Here is a 14,753-nt window from a genome sequence, read left to right on the forward strand (position 1 = left end):
AAGCAATTCTCTTCCCTCAGCCTCCCAAGTAGCTGGGACTATAGGTGCCTGCCATAATGCCTGGCCATATTTTTGGTTGCAGTTGTCATAGTTGTGTTAGCTGGCCCAGGCTGGGTTTCAACCCGCCAGCCTCAGTGTATGTGCCTGGGGCCGTAACCACTGTGGGCTCAGCCCACAATGACTTCTAAAGGTTCCCCTCTCCTTTCTACTCAGTAGTGGGTACTGAAAGTCCTACTTAAGATATGCTTACTCTGGCTTCAGGTTTTATATCTGTATAAACATTTCCGTCCTTATAGCAGAGTTAGAGCCCAGGATGCTAATTATAAATGATCTTTTCCTTCCCTTTCATCCCTCAACTTCTTTTTACCATTTCCCTCAGGAAACGTACCTTATGAAACACATGCGCAAACACAACCCTCCTGATCTCCAACAACAAGTGCAGGCAGCAGCAGCAGCAGCAGCAGTGGCCCAGGCCCAGGCGCAAGCTCAGGCTCAGGCCCAGGCCCAGGCCTCCCAGGCATCACAGCAGCAGCAGCAGCAGCAACAGCAGCAGCAGCAGCAGCAGCAGCCACCACACTTCCAGTCTCCTGGGGCAGCCCCCCAGGGTGGGGGTGGTGGGGACAGCAACCCCAACCCTCCACCCCAGTGTTCTTTTGACCTGACCCCCTATAAGACGGCGGAGCATCATAAGGACATCTGCCTCACTGTCACCACCAGCACCATCCAGGTGGAGCACCTGGCCAGCTCTTAGAGATCCGTGCTGCCACCCACTGGGAAGAGGAGAAAGAAGTTTTGGTCCCTCCTTTCTCCAACTCTTGGTGGGAAAACTCCTCTTCCTTGATAAGCCTTGGCCCTATTTCCTTGGGCTTTAGGCATGGCTTTCCTTCACAAGATACCATCTTTATTCTCAACTCCTCTTCAAAAGGAACATCAGCCCTCCTGATTGGCAAAGGAATACTGAGCTGATGGTGTCATTTAGCAGCCTCCCCTCCCAAGCAAAGCTTTTTACATTGGGGGTTGGTGCTCAAGGGAAGGATTTGCTATGACCTCATAGAAATTTGTCCTGTATGGACACTTACCCTATCTTTATCCTCATCCTCAAAGGTTGCCCTGATCAAAGACTAGAGGCTGGCCCTCCCAGATTACAAGGAAAGGGGGCCCTAAATGCAACTAAGCCTCCTGTTCTATTCTTGCCTGCAAAAGAACAGAGGTTTCTTATGTGCCCCAATCCCTGAGAGCCATTTTCTTCTACTTGGTCTCAATTCACTTCCTGCCTATTGCTGGTAAAAGATTTGGGTAGGAATTAGACCTCCTTTTATTTGTAAGGGGGCAAGGGCTGACATGTGGTCCCTAAGGGGCCAGAGATTCCCAAGGTCAGAGTGGCTTAGAAGTGTGGGTTATGGTTTTCCTTGGAGCCTCTCCCCCCTTCTCTGCCAGCCAAGACCCTGCACACTCAGCCTCCCTAACCCAACCCCCAAGGAGCTATGAGAGCTTTGCGTTCTCTATGAAACCCCAAAATAAGGGGTGTGGCAGAAAAGGGAGAGTTCAGGGCAAACACCAAGACTGGACTTAGCTCTCCAGGTGCCACGGTCAGATGCCGGACATGGATTTATATATAAATATATATATAAATATATATATACACACCCACTCATCACGGCCATCTTTGTTGTAACCATTTTTGTGTTTATAAATGCATTATCTCTGAGAATTTTCATATTTGATGTTTATTTTATTTTTGTCTTTTTCTCCACCCTGTCCTCTGGCCACGGCATTTTTATTTCTTTTTGCCTTTTTTTTTTTTTTAAATCATGGCAGATTTCAGAGAAAAGGAAATTTTAAAAAATCAGGAAACCAGTTGTTATATAGCAATTTTAAAATGAAGAAAAAAAACTTATGTACAAACCAAGGGGTGTTTTTAGAACATTGTATAGAAATAAATTCATGTAAAAGGATCAGAGGCAGTGGAGCTAACTGATGTGAGCATGGGGAAAAACTATCTGGGGAGATGTTCAAGGTCAGTACTAAGGATTTACACCATAGTGTGTGTGACAAATGAGTGATTGTGTGATTAAGCTTCATGTGTTACTCCCTAGCCATAGGAGGGGTGCAATTTCATTCTCTCTTTTAAGTGAAATCCTGCTTTACGAGGATTTCTACAAATAAATTGTCATGGGACTTGGCATTGCCTAAATATGTGAGAACAAGCTTTTGGTTACATGTTAAAAACTAAGCTTCTGATAGAAAAGGAAGCATGGCCTCTTGAACTACACTCCTTCCTGAACATCAGTGAAAAGACCCTGTGCCTAACTCATTGGCAGTGTGTATGCATACAAACATATGTTCATTATCCTGTGGCACCTAAAATCAGGTTTCCAGTGGTGGAAACCATGATCACTTAAGGGATGCAGAATTGATTGATGATGCAGGACAGGTATAATAGAAGAGGAGCAGAATGTGATCAGGAAATGTGGACTTCAGCTCCAGCTCTACCCTTGTCCATGGTGCTTCTTCCACTGTTAAATGAAGGAATTGGACTAAACTTCCAGGATGCCTTTTTGAGAATTAAAAACCTTGCTTTAAGCACTGGAAATGTGAACAAGCTCCAACATCTGAGAACTGGTGGTTCTCAGAACTGCTGCCCAAGAGTGCTTATAGGCAATATATGTACTATGGTTAGGTGTGGATAGTTAAATAATGCCCGTTTAATTTAGGCCTGAATATCTTGTGTAGGCATCTGAGATTGTGTCTTGATATGTAGTATGACAGTAATGATTATCATATATGACTATGCCAATGTTTGTTGGCTTCCTAAATACTTATTGTTTTTCTCCCACTCTAACCAACTGCTGAAAAGGCCCGGATGGCTCTAACTTCATTACCAGTATTAGAACCAGAATCCATTCTTTCTAAGGATAGGTTCACACTCATTGCAATAACCTTATGAGGAAACAGGAACAGAGATTTAAGTTACCCAATTATAAAGTATGTACAAATTTTTTTTTTTTTTGAGACAGAGTCTCACTTTGTCACCCTTGGTGAGTGCCATGCCGTGGCGTAATAGCTCACAGCAATCTCAACTTCTTGGGCTTAAGCGATTCTCTTGCCTCAGCCTCCCAAGAGTCAGGGACTACAGGGGCCAGCCACAGGGCCCGACTATTTTTAAAGACAGGGTCTTGCCCTGGCTCAAGCTGGTCTTGAACTTGTGACCTCAGGCTATCCACCCACCTTAGCCTTCCAAGTGCTAGGATTACAGGTGTGAGCCACCGCTTCCAGCCCAAATTACGTACAATTTTTAATTAGAGTGGAGTCTCCCAGATCTTGCTATGTCTTGCCACCTGCACACTTGTAAACCTGGGGTTTGACCTTGCACTTCTTCACCTATTTGGTCTAAATTATGTAGCTGAAAAAGTAAGTCTTCATATTAAAAACTTGCCATGTGCCATTGATAATTATGAAGGATGTCGAATTAGGGGTGACAAAAAACAAGGTACTTATCTTACATCACTATTAGGTTATGGGCTTTGAGTTCCATTGCCCTAGTGTGGTGGCAGCCTCTCATGCCCTTGTTTTACATTCTGATGACAAGCATAGAGTTCACTGATGACTAGTTAGGTCTGGCATCATCTAACTGGCCCAGTTACGATACAGTTCCGTGCCTTTATTCCCTCAGAATCATGATATTAGTATCACGTGTAAATTAAAGGAACAAAAAGACGAAATTTCCCCCTTAGTGGCAATGAGGGCAAGGCCCAAGATAATGTTTTTTTACACGTGAAAGTGTATTTTTGTGTAAAGGACAAGCCGTGATAAAAGCTGTACGAAATCATAGCTTCTCCGTAATTCTTCGTATTTGTAAGAAGTTTATAAATCTCTCAGGCCAAAAATATTGTTGGGGAAATGGTGTTTAAGTGGGTGAACAGAAATGCTGAGGGTTTAAATCGCTCGTGGTCCGATATTCCCCCCCTCTTCCCCAACTTCCTTAAGAAACTAACTGCCTCAAAGTCCTGCTTCCGCTGGGACCTGCTCTAGTCATCAGCTTCATGTTCTGCAAAAGAGGGAAAAGGTTGAAGAAAACATTTGTGCCCCACACCACCACCACCACCACCACCACACATTCCCGATTTGGAGGGAAAAAAGTTTGCTAGAGAATGCAAAATGGCGACCCCAGTGACGTAATACTTGCCTCAGTAGCGTTCTGGGGTCTCTGTAGGGGCGGAAGCGGGCTACAGCCGCCTCGCTACGGGAGGTCGTGGCTACCTAGCAAAAGGAAAAGATTCAGGGTCGGGCGGATGTGCCCTGGCGGGTAATTTATTAAGGGCGGAAGTTTCCTTTTTATGGGCGGAAAAGCTTTAACCCAAAAAGTAACTTCACCACCTATCACATATCATTCACTTCCGGGGCGGATCGGAAGTTGCTTTGTTTTGCTTCAAGATGGCTGCGGGGATGTATTTGGAACATTATCTGGACAGTAAGAGCAGGCTGGAGGAGGGGGTCGGGGCTGTAGAGTGGTGGGGGAATCGGGGCCGAGAGGATTTGTAGCCTGAAGTCCCAGTGATAAGAAGGTCCCAATTGTAAAGGGTTTCCGGGGGATGAAATATCGGAGGGTGTGAAGAAAGAGGGGGCGGGGCAGCAGAAGCGAGGCCTCACTGTTGGATGTAGAGGAGAGAGAGGCTGCGTGGTGGGGTTGAGAAATGTGTCTTGAAGGACTAGTATGCTTAGCCGGGAAGGTCTTCCAGCCCCCATTCTTCAGGGTCTTCAGCCTCTGGATAGATCCCCCCTCGACAAAGCCGTTCAGAATAGGTATCACCCACTGCTATTTGGAGCTCTGGCAAAGACCTCTTTGAATCTCCTCCACCCAATTCTTCCCCTGAAATGGCTTCTCAATGGGGGGTAGGGGGAGCGACCAATGTCACATGATAAGTTGGAACACTAATCTTCGTGCAGTAAAGATCCATTTCCCATCATGTGAAAATTTGGTGTTATGTTTATGCTCTTCTATTAGAGTCAGGAGTCATTTATTCAACAAATATTTATTGAGGTCTTGCTCAAACATAAGGGCAGGTACTGTTGATTCTAAAATATGAGTAAGACACAGCCCCTGTCCTCAAGATGCTCACAATATAACGGGAAACAAATTTTTCAATAAAAAGTGTGACAAGTGAAATAATGGATATACGTTAAAAGGGCAGTTGGGAACACTGGAGAAAGTGGGGCTAATTACTTGGAGATGCAAGTAAAGCTTTTAAAAGGTGATAATTGGATAGTGTCTTAAAGATTGTTTATTTATTTATTGCCAGTAAGGAGAAAAAAAGGGACTTCTAGGTTGGGAAAAGCATCAGCAGATGTACTGTGATATGTTTATGGCAAGGTCAAGGAAAAGTAAGGTCATGGTGTTTGAACTTTAAGGTGAGAGATTGGGAAGTAAGACTGGAGAAGTCTGGGGCTAGATTGGATAAGGTCTCTTAAGCCAGGCTAGGAAGTTGCCTCTTTTTTTGAAAGAGTCTCACTCTGTTGTCCAGGCTACAGTGCAGTGGTATCAGCCTAGCCCACAGCAACCTCAAACTCCTGGACTCAAGCAATCCTCCTGTCCCAGCCTTCCAAGTAACTGGTGGACTACAGGCACGCAGCAAAATACCCAACTAATATTTCCTGTTTTTAGTAGAGACAGGGTCTTGCTTTTAGTCAGGTGGGTTTTTAACTCCTGAGCTCAAGCAACCCCAATGCTGGAAGTTTGCATTTTAAAATAGAATATGATGGGGGGGTTGTTGTTTTTTGTTTCAAAGACAGGGCAGAATGTAGTTGTGTCATCATAACTCAGCCTTGAACTGCTCATCTCAAACAATTCTCTTGCCTCATATCCTCCAAGCAGCCATGTGCTACCATACCCTGCTAATTTATTTTATTTTATTTTATATTTGGTAGACACAGGGTCTCGCTATTTTGCCTAGGTTAGTCTGAAATTCCTGACCTGAAACAGTCCTCTCACCTTGGCTTCCCAGACATGAGCTACCACACCTGGCTAGATGTGGTTTTTATAAAGGAAAATAAATGATGTATGGTAAATTAGAGCATGATAATATTGATAGCAGGGAAATCAATTAGTGATAACAGTCCTGGTTAGAGAGGAGAACCTGATCTTAGTTAGTACTTGCCTCAGTAGTGTTTAGGAGTATTTAGGAGTTAAATATGATAGGATTGACTGAATGACCAAGTAGTTGAGAGAGAAGGAATGAGGAAAACTCTAAGGTGGCTTCTTTCTTTTTGGAATGTTGGGTAGACAATATACCATCAAGATAGGAAATTTAGGGGTAATAGTGACATACTTAATTCAGTTTAGACTTAATTGAAGGAGTAGTAATTGTACCAATAAGAGTGAATGATGTAATCCTAGGACTCTGGGAGGCTGAGGCGGGTAGACTGCCTGAGCTGAGGAGTGAGAGCAGCCTGAGCAATAATGAGAACCCATCTCTACTAAAAATAGAAAAACTAGCCGGGTGTTGTGGGAGGTGCCTATAGTCACAGCTACTTGGGAGACTGAGGCAAGAGAATCACTTGAGCTCCAAGAGTTTGAGGTTGCTATGAGCTATGACTCCATAGCACAAGGGTGACAAAGTAAAACTGTCTCAAAAAAAAAAAAAAAGCAATTAAGGGTCAGGTGCAGTGGCTCATTCCTGTAGTCCCAACGATTTGGAAGGCTAAGGTAGCAAAATCCCTTGAGGCTAGGAGTTTGAGACTGGCCTGGGCAATATAGCAAGACTTCAACTCTTAAAAAAAAAAATTAGGGCGGCACCTGTGGGTCAAAGGAGTAGGGCGCTGGCCCCATATGCTGGAGGTGGCTGGTTCAAACCCAGCCCCAGCCAAAAAATAACTGCAAAAAAAATAAATTTAAGGAACAGACTCAGGAAATGTCAATGTTGTAGTTACCAGAAAGTATATGATGAAATTTAGAATCCTAAGAGGAAAAGTTACTTGAAGAAGACAAGGTGGTACCAACTACTGCAGAGAGTTTTTTTAGGATAGGACTAATAACAGATCATTTGATTTGTTAAATCATTGGTGACTTAAAGTAATCTCAGCATACTGTTGGTGGCAGACCTGAGGTTGTAGGCTAAAACAGTAGAGGCATTTTAAAAGTTCAAGATGGAGTCTTGGGATGAGAATACTCATACATTTATTTAAGTACTTACTGATATCTTCTGTCTACAGGTAATAATTCTAAGAACTAGGGAAATAGATAAACATGTTGCAGCTTACTTAGAGAGCTGGAGAGACAAATACCGAATAACTAATTGCACAATTATTTAGTTGCAGTTAGATACATGCTAAAAAAGATAAGACTACCTTGACATATATCTAGGGCAGTTCTTAAGAGTCGAAGAAAATCAAATTTGAGCTGAACTTTGAAGAATGAACAGAAATTTAGTAGGCCAAGAGATAATGGTGGGGGTGAAATGAGGAAGACAAGAAGTACATTCCAGGCAGTGAGAACAGCATAGGGAAAGCCAAATGGCAGGGAGAGCACTAGCCAGTGTGAAGCTCTCAGAGAAGGCCAATGATCAGAACAGAGGGAGCTCAAAGGGAGTCTGACATGAGTTAGGCTGGTCTGAGGTAAGCTAGGTCCAGAAAGTGTGGAACATCCTAAGAGCAGTAGGAAGTTACTGGAAAGTTATAAGCAGGAGAGTGACTTGATCAGGTTTACATTTTTTTTAAAGAACATTCTAGCTACTGACTATGTGGAGAGTAATTTGGAAGGGTATGTGTGTTGACTAAGAGAGGATACCAGGAGAGTATCAGTTGAGATCAAGGAGCTTGGAAGTAGAGATTGAAAATACCAGAAAGAAAAAGGCTGATTTGTAAAGTAAGGTCACTGAAGAGGAAAAAGGGTGGGATAGCTGTACAGGGATGGAAAAGTTTGTTGTGGAGAGGAAGGTGAGCCCAGCCTCTAGTGAGAGAGGAACAATGGATGAATCACAGATAAATCAGGTTTGAAGGAGGGAAAACTGAACTACACTTTAGAAGCTATTAAGACCAGTGCATAGTCTGGTGACTATCAGTTTCTTTCTCTTCCGTAGGTATTGAAAACCTCCCTTTCGAATTACAGAGAAACTTTCAGCTCATGAGAGACTTAGACCAAAGAACGGAGGGTATGTACAGAGTAAGGAGTTCTTGTGTGTAATGAGTTTGTATAATTATTTTTCGACATGGTGTTACCATATCATCTGGTGTGCTCTGGAGAACTGAGGCTGGTCTCGAACTCCTGAGCTCAAGCAATCCATCCGCCTTGGCTTCCCAGAGTGCTAGGATTACAGGTGTAAGCCACCATGCCCAGACCTCTCTTGCAATTCTTAAAAGAGAATAATGACCCTCTTTCTATATTAACTTTTGCAAAACAAATGGAGTATTGAAGCAATGCCTCAAGAATTCAAAGATGCTGTGTTCTTTATACCTTCCTCAAGAAGAATTGAAGAAACCAAGATCTACTCTGAGTCATTTCTGCTGTCCATGATTGATATATTTATAGGATGACTAGAATGTTTCTACTTCATTACCCTGCTAATGTTAATACCACAAAATTCACAGTGTGGCTTTAGATTGCAACTTATGTTGATAGATGGGAGCTTTGCTATATAAGTTCTTAAAAAGAAAAAGAAAGAAAAGCAGCAATTAACATCAGGATCTCTGCACTGTATTCTTCAAGCTTACAGAAACATTTGGTACCATCTTCAGCCTTGAACAATGAATGAACAGACTGGCTGCATTAGGGCATTCATTTGGAGCCTGAGAGAGGCTGTATTACCATGGTCAGGTTGGTCTCTTCAGGATCAAAGATGCTTGTTGGAGCTATCCCTACACCTACTGAAGGAAATGTAGGTCTTACCTTCCATCCAGTGTAGTCATGGTCAAGGATGTAACAGGCTGGTGTTGGGATGCATGAAGCTGTGTCTTAAGTTAGTCTGGGTAAGTTTACTCATGAAAAGATGAACATCATCTAAAATCTGGAGCATGACTCCCTGAAAACTGCCCACCAAATAGTAAGAACCAACTTGCTCTATTTGTTATGTAGTCCTAACTATTGAATTCATACACAGAAAGGCCAGTGGGAGATTATGGAACTCCATGCTTTTTCATTTTCTTCCAAGGACAGATGTGGACTGAAGTGGAGCATAAACATAACGTGTTTGCATATCCCCCAGTTTTCTGTTGCTACATCATGTTATAGTCACTTTTGTCTCTTTTTGTTGACATTTGTTATGAGCCCCACCAAATATTAAGCAGTGGACATCTATAGTCTCAGTGTCCAGGGACATCATGAATCTTCCATTATTAAAATGTTTGGAGCAATATCTAAGATGAACAGACAGAAAAAAAGTGATGGAAAATAATAAGCCAGTTGCAAATGATGAGCAAAATAGAGTGGGCAGTAAGATAAGCAGAAGAACTATTACATGGATGAAGTAAGCCCTAATTTAAAATTGTATGAAATAGATGTACACACCTGGAAGCCAGCAGCAGCAGGGGACCCAGCCTGGTTTTCAGCAATCACAAATGCTGTGGGATGTTTTGAGACAAAATTCATGGATCAAGAAGCAGCAAGCCCTGCAAAAAAGCATCTTCGGACATCAAGAAATATATATTTCACATTAATGTGGTGTGCAAAGGATCCCTCGTTGTTTATTTCAGTAATTTAAGTTCCAACTATGATAGTGTTTCCAACACCTTGAAGGCACCTTTAAAACAAATATTGTCAATATGTTGTATTACTTGAGTATGGCACAGTTCCAGTGAACATTCAATACATTTTATTTGGAAGGTTATCATGATCAATGGAAAAGTTCCAAGGAACAAGAGGAAGAAGTGTGTTTCACCTAGCCACTCAGGGGCCATTATGACCAGGCCTCTGTCTCTGTTGTAGACCTAAAGGCTGAAATTGACAAGTTGGCCACTGAGTATATGAGTAGCGCCCGCAGCCTGAGCTCCGAGGAAAAATTGGCCCTTCTCAAACAGATCCAGGAAGCCTATGGCAAATGCAAGGAATTTGGTGACGACAAGGTGCAGCTTGCCATGCAGACCTATGAGATGGTATGGCCCTGTTCACGGCTCCCCACCTTTCTCCCATCTAATCCTCAGGGTCTTAGACCCCTCCTTCAGCTGTGTTGGGATCTATCTTGGGCCTGGGAGATCCATAGAACCTGCCTTAACCTATTTTCTTTTATTGGAACCAGCGTTATAGCTCATCCTTTTCCTTCCTTTCCACCCAGGTGGACAAACACATTCGGCGACTGGACACAGACCTAGCCCGCTTCGAGGCTGATCTGAAGGAGAAACAGATTGAGTCAAGTGACTATGACAGCTCTTCTAGCAAAGGCAAAAAGAGTGAGGAGGCGGGTGGGGCTGTGAGAGGTGGGGCAAGGATTCAAAGGGAGAAGAAGCCTATGGGACAGGCAGCACCAGGTTGGAAAGAGGGGAAAGAGAGAGGACTTAACCCATCTTTCTGTCTCCTGCCTCTGGCTTTCCCCTTCTTTCCTAGAAGGCCGGACCCAAAAGGAGAAGAAAGCTGCTCGTGCTCGTTCCAAAGGGAAAAACTCAGATGAAGAAGCCCCCAAGGCTGCCCAGAAGAAGTTAAAACTTGTACGCACGTGAGTATATCAGATTTTCTTTTGCCAAAAGACATACTGTCCTCTTCCAGCGCCCTACTTGCACCTTGCACTGCCCCTTGCCACTTCTGTGACTTCTGTGCCAATAACTTACTCGTTTCCTTATCATTTGGGTATCTGCTGGATAGAGAGGAGAAGCCAGAAATTATTTGCCCCACCAGGATCTCCTTCTACCACTTCTGAAAGCCTCAGGTTGTAGCTTCTGTTCCTGCAAATGATATTTTCTCTTCCTTTTGGCATGCAGAAGTCCTGAGTATGGGATGCCCTCAGTGACCTTTGGCAGTGTCCATCCCTCTGATGTGTTGGATATGCCTGTGGATCCCAATGAACCCACCTATTGCCTTTGTCACCAGGTCTCATATGGAGAGATGATTGGCTGTGATAACCCTGATGTGAGAACCATTTTGCCTTAGGATGGAGGGTTCTGAGGGGAATGAAGGAAGTGGGTATGGGAGGGAAAACCACACACTTGAATAGTGGGACTTCATAATGGAAGGAAGGTGGTCAGACCTGATTGGCCTTGGGACTTCCAAGAACTCACCAAAGGGATAGAATAAGAGGATATTCCTGAGAAATCTGTGGGGGGGCTTCCTTTCCTTCTTCTGCCTCACCCTGGCCCCTGATTTCTGCTTCTTCCATCTTCTTCCACTTCCAGTGTTCCATCGAGTGGTTCCACTTTGCCTGTGTGGGGCTGACAACCAAGCCTCGGGGGAAGTGGTAAGTGAGAGAGTTGTGGCAGGAGTTGGAGGGTCCCTAAGCTGAGTGCTAGAGGGCATTTTCCCTTTCACTCACTTTCTCTCCCTCTCTTTCACGTTCCTTTTCAGGTTTTGCCCACGCTGCTCCCAAGAACGGAAAAAGAAATAGATATGGGCCTTGGATTCCAACACAGTTTCCTCCTCATCCCTTGACTTGGGCTAGTAGGCAGAGGAATGCCTGTGCTGGGGTCAGGGGTTCAAGGAGAAGTGGATGGCACAGTACTGTCATCCCTTCTCCTCCCCTCTCCCCATTCCCGGTGCTGAGGCTGCATCCAAACCCTGGTAGGGAGGGGTGCTGCGGCCACTTAACGGTATGTGCTCTTCAGCCCTCCCCCTTCAAAGGGAAGTGATATTGCCCACTGTCCTTTTGCCTCCATGCTGAGGTTGGTGCTGTATTTCAGAGGGAGGGTCATCTTTGTTCCCCTTGCTTTGTATTTAGAGACTGGGGCAATAGCATGGGGGTTAGGTGTGATAAACCTGCTTCTCCATTCTTCATTTCCCTACCCACTGTGTATGGAGGGTTCTTCATTCCCCCTCCTCCTGTGGGGGGCTAGGTGTGATAAACTTGCTTCTCCATTCTCTTCCTGCTTCTTTCATGTCGGGGGCTCTCCCACATCATCTGGGCTTTGGCCCTAGTTGAAGGAGCACCCCTTCCTCTGTGCCAAGGGGATTCATCCTGGCCTTGTGAATGGGAGAGGGGGCAAGGTGGAATGCAGATAACTCACATGTAAAAGGAATTTGGGTAGGTAAATAAAAGCTATACATGTTGACTTGCTGTGTTTATTGTAGAGACACTATTTTAGTACATGTGCTAAGCATTCTTTTTGCATCCTCTGGATTGGATGAGAGGTGGGAGGGTGGCATGCCAGAAGAACAAGACATGAAACCAGAAGTGGTACCTGTGCACCAGAACCCACAACTTCTCAACTTTGGGAAAGACAAAAGTGACTGGAGAACATGCCTCCGACCAGGGATACCAAAACTTTGTAAATTTTACATTTCGATAAAACATCTTTCACTTAATTTCCAATAAATGATGTATTTGTGTTACATCTGTGTATTATTATACTAAATATTAGCTTGATTTCTTATCTTAAACATGAAACAGATACAAAACTTTTCCTTCCACACTTGAATGGGTTGTCTTCCTCACCTCCCCTTTGGAAACCATGTCGTTCCACCACCGAGCCATCCTACACCTGGGGCCTCCCTCTTCTGAATCCTGCTGGTTTTCCTCTTTGGCCCATTTCATGCATGGAAGTGTCCTCTCTAGTTCCTAGTCAGATAAGCCTTAACTTTGTCTTGTACATTCCACCTCTGTCGGCCCCAGAACTCTGCCTGTTCTCACATCAAGCTCTTATTACCTGTTGGGCGAGTTGCTTCCCTAAGTCTTGGTTTTCTCATCTGTAAACCAGGGTTAACTAAATCCACCTTATGAGATTACTGTAGCAAATAAGGTAAAATACATAAAGAACTACACAGGGCCTACTCCACTGTAGAAACTAAATGAATGGTAGGTCTTGCCATCCTTATTTTGAGTTTCCACAATGAGCCTGGGGAGCCCCGCGGCGGCTCCTGTTGGCTGCAGATCCCGCGTCAGTTTCCGAGCCCCGCCCCTCGGGTCTGGCGGGCGCCCTGGCTGTTTGTGACGTCTGGCCGCACCTTTGGCCTGCTCCCAGCCAGCTACCCCGCGCTCCCACGGCTCTCTGGCTTGGCCGGTTAGAGGCCGCTTTGGTCGTCGAAAGGCGAGGCGGAACTTCTAGGGCCATGAGGAAGCTAGCCGCGGGCTTCTTTCTCTCACTCCTGATGGGTGAGAGATTCCCACCTGCTCAGACTCTTCCTATCAGGCACTATCCTCCGCCTCCCCAGAGTCCTTTTACCGTTTCTGAACCGCTTTCTCTTGGTAGTCGCCTTGGGTCGGCTTCCTACCTTCTGAGATCCTCCCTGATCGCTACCCTAGGGTCAGACCTTTGCCATTACCCCCAGAATTCCCTCACCCTGTTCAGCAGGGACTACTTGCCCAGGACCCTAAGTTCCTAATGTGCTAGTCTGGGTCTGCCCTGGGCCCAGAGCGGGTCTGGGGGTTCAGTCCATCCATCCGTCTGTTCGCCCGCTCTGCAGTGCTGCTTGTGCCTCTCACACCTGCCCCAGGCCAGGATTCGACTTTGGCCACCACTCCAGGCAGCCCTCTCTCTCCTACCGAATATGAACGCTTCTTCGCATTGCTGACCCCAACCTGGAAGGCAGAGACTACCTGCCGTCTCCGTGCAACCCACGGCTGCCGGAACCCCACACTCGTCCAGCTGGATCAATATGAAAACCACGGCTTAGTGCCTGACGGTGAGGGCCGGACCAGTGGGGAAACTGAGGCACCCAAAGCGTTCACCCAAATCTCAGGGCAAAAGCCCTGTGCTCATGGGCTGGGAAGGGTATGGTAGGCACCTCACCCTAAGCCCATGCATGTTATCCACTCCAGGCATCAAGGAGTCCATCCCCCTGCTTGCAGCTCTCCTTGTGTGTTCATCTCCACTCTGCCCTTTCTCAGGTGCTGTCTGCTCTGACCTTCCTTATGCCTCCTGGTTTGAGTCCTTCTGCCAGTTTACTCAGTATCGTTGTTCCAACCACGTCTATTATGCCAAGGTGAGGCCTAGACCAAAAGTTGGATCTGGTGTTCCAGGGCCAAGACAGAGGCAGTGGCACTGGGGAGTTGAGGAGGGGCCTTAGGAGGACCATCCTTAGGTCCCCTTTCCCTGCTGTTTGCCAGTCATTTACCCAAATTATATATGAATACAGTCTCACTTTGGGCATTTAGATTACAATCTTGTTACTTCAAGAAAAGTAGGGAAGAGGCAAAGAGACAAGCCCTTCCATTTTCTTCTGACAGGTCAGTGCTTTCATCCTAGTCAAACACAAAAAAACCGATGGGAGGGATATGGTTCAGACAGAATTTTATCTTCCAGAGAGGGACCCTTTCTCACATCCAGAGGGTTCCAGCAAGGACCATGTACCTTTATCCCTGCCCAGGAACTGTGAGAAATGAGACATGCTGGAAAGGGGCTGAGGAATCAGCTGGAGCAGAAGTCTGCCCTTTGGGAAAGGCGTTCCCATTTTCCTTCTCTCCCTGCAGAGGGTCCGGTGCTCCCAGCCAGTCTCTATTCTCTCACCTAACACTCTCAAGGAGGTGGAAGCTCTAGCCGAAGTCTCGCCCACCACGATGACCTCTCCCATGTCACCCCACTTCACAGGTGAGACCCTCACAGTGCCTGGGAGACCACCAGCTACTCCTTCCACGATTCCCAGAGCCCAGGATATAAGGCATCCATGGTAGGGAAATGGGAAG

At 45.4% G+C, this 14,753-nt stretch overlaps 3 protein-coding genes across 5 annotated transcripts in view; all 3 read left to right on the forward strand.

Annotated features, from left to right (window-relative positions):
- ZNF384 (zinc finger protein 384) overlaps positions 1-1,955 on the forward strand; it is a 29,835-nt gene extending 27,880 nt beyond the window's left edge. The window contains exon 10 of the mRNA XM_012809360.2: positions 380-1,955. Within this exon, the coding sequence (XP_012664814.2) occupies positions 380-751 (372 nt within the window). The 3' untranslated portion in view covers positions 752-1,955. The remainder of the gene's footprint in view (positions 1-379) is intronic.
- A 2,442-nt stretch (positions 1,956-4,397) lies between these two features.
- ING4 (inhibitor of growth family member 4) lies at positions 4,398-12,183 on the forward strand. Of its 3 annotated transcripts, none has more exons than XM_012809361.1 (8): positions 4,398-4,471; positions 8,076-8,147; positions 9,917-10,083; positions 10,263-10,377; positions 10,535-10,640; positions 10,903-11,050; positions 11,314-11,375; positions 11,483-12,183. In XM_012809361.1, the coding sequence occupies exons 1-8, from the start codon at positions 4,435-4,437 to the stop codon at positions 11,520-11,522; spliced, it is 747 nt and encodes a 248-aa protein (XP_012664815.1). In that variant the 5' UTR covers positions 4,398-4,434; the 3' UTR covers positions 11,523-12,183. The 3 variants fall into 3 exon arrangements, with proteins under 3 accessions (XP_012664815.1, XP_023372854.1, XP_023372855.1); XM_023517086.1 differs by having other exon boundaries at positions 4,402-4,471; positions 10,532-10,640; XM_023517087.1 differs by having other exon boundaries at positions 4,416-4,471; positions 10,263-10,368.
- Positions 12,184-13,121: 938 nt separating this feature from the next.
- Positions 13,122-14,753, forward strand: part of ACRBP (acrosin binding protein) — a 10,806-nt gene continuing 9,174 nt past the window's right edge. The window contains exons 1-4 of the mRNA XM_003796405.2: positions 13,122-13,223; positions 13,535-13,753; positions 13,959-14,053; positions 14,541-14,658. Of these exons, the coding sequence (XP_003796453.1) occupies positions 13,181-13,223; positions 13,535-13,753; positions 13,959-14,053; positions 14,541-14,658 (475 nt within the window). The 5' untranslated portion in view covers positions 13,122-13,180. The remainder of the gene's footprint in view (positions 13,224-13,534; positions 13,754-13,958; positions 14,054-14,540; positions 14,659-14,753) is intronic.

This window comes from Otolemur garnettii, unplaced genomic scaffold (genome assembly GCF_000181295.1).
Source record: "Otolemur garnettii isolate 467f Iridium unplaced genomic scaffold, OtoGar3 scaffold00104, whole genome shotgun sequence".
Taxonomy (NCBI): Eukaryota; Metazoa; Chordata; class Mammalia; order Primates; family Galagidae; genus Otolemur; species Otolemur garnettii.

Bases quoted from the DNA above. Each gene is read 5' to 3' on its own strand.
- ING4 (XM_023517086.1), top strand. From the start codon at position 4,435: ATGGCTGCGGGGATGTATTTGGAACATTATCTGGACA. The intron at 8,148-9,916 runs GTATGTACAGAG...TCTCTGTTGTAG, and splicing joins CTTAGACCAAAGAACGGAGG to ACCTAAAGGCTGAAATTGAC. The intron at 10,084-10,262 runs GTATGGCCCTGT...CTTTCCACCCAG, and splicing joins CCATGCAGACCTATGAGATG to GTGGACAAACACATTCGGCG.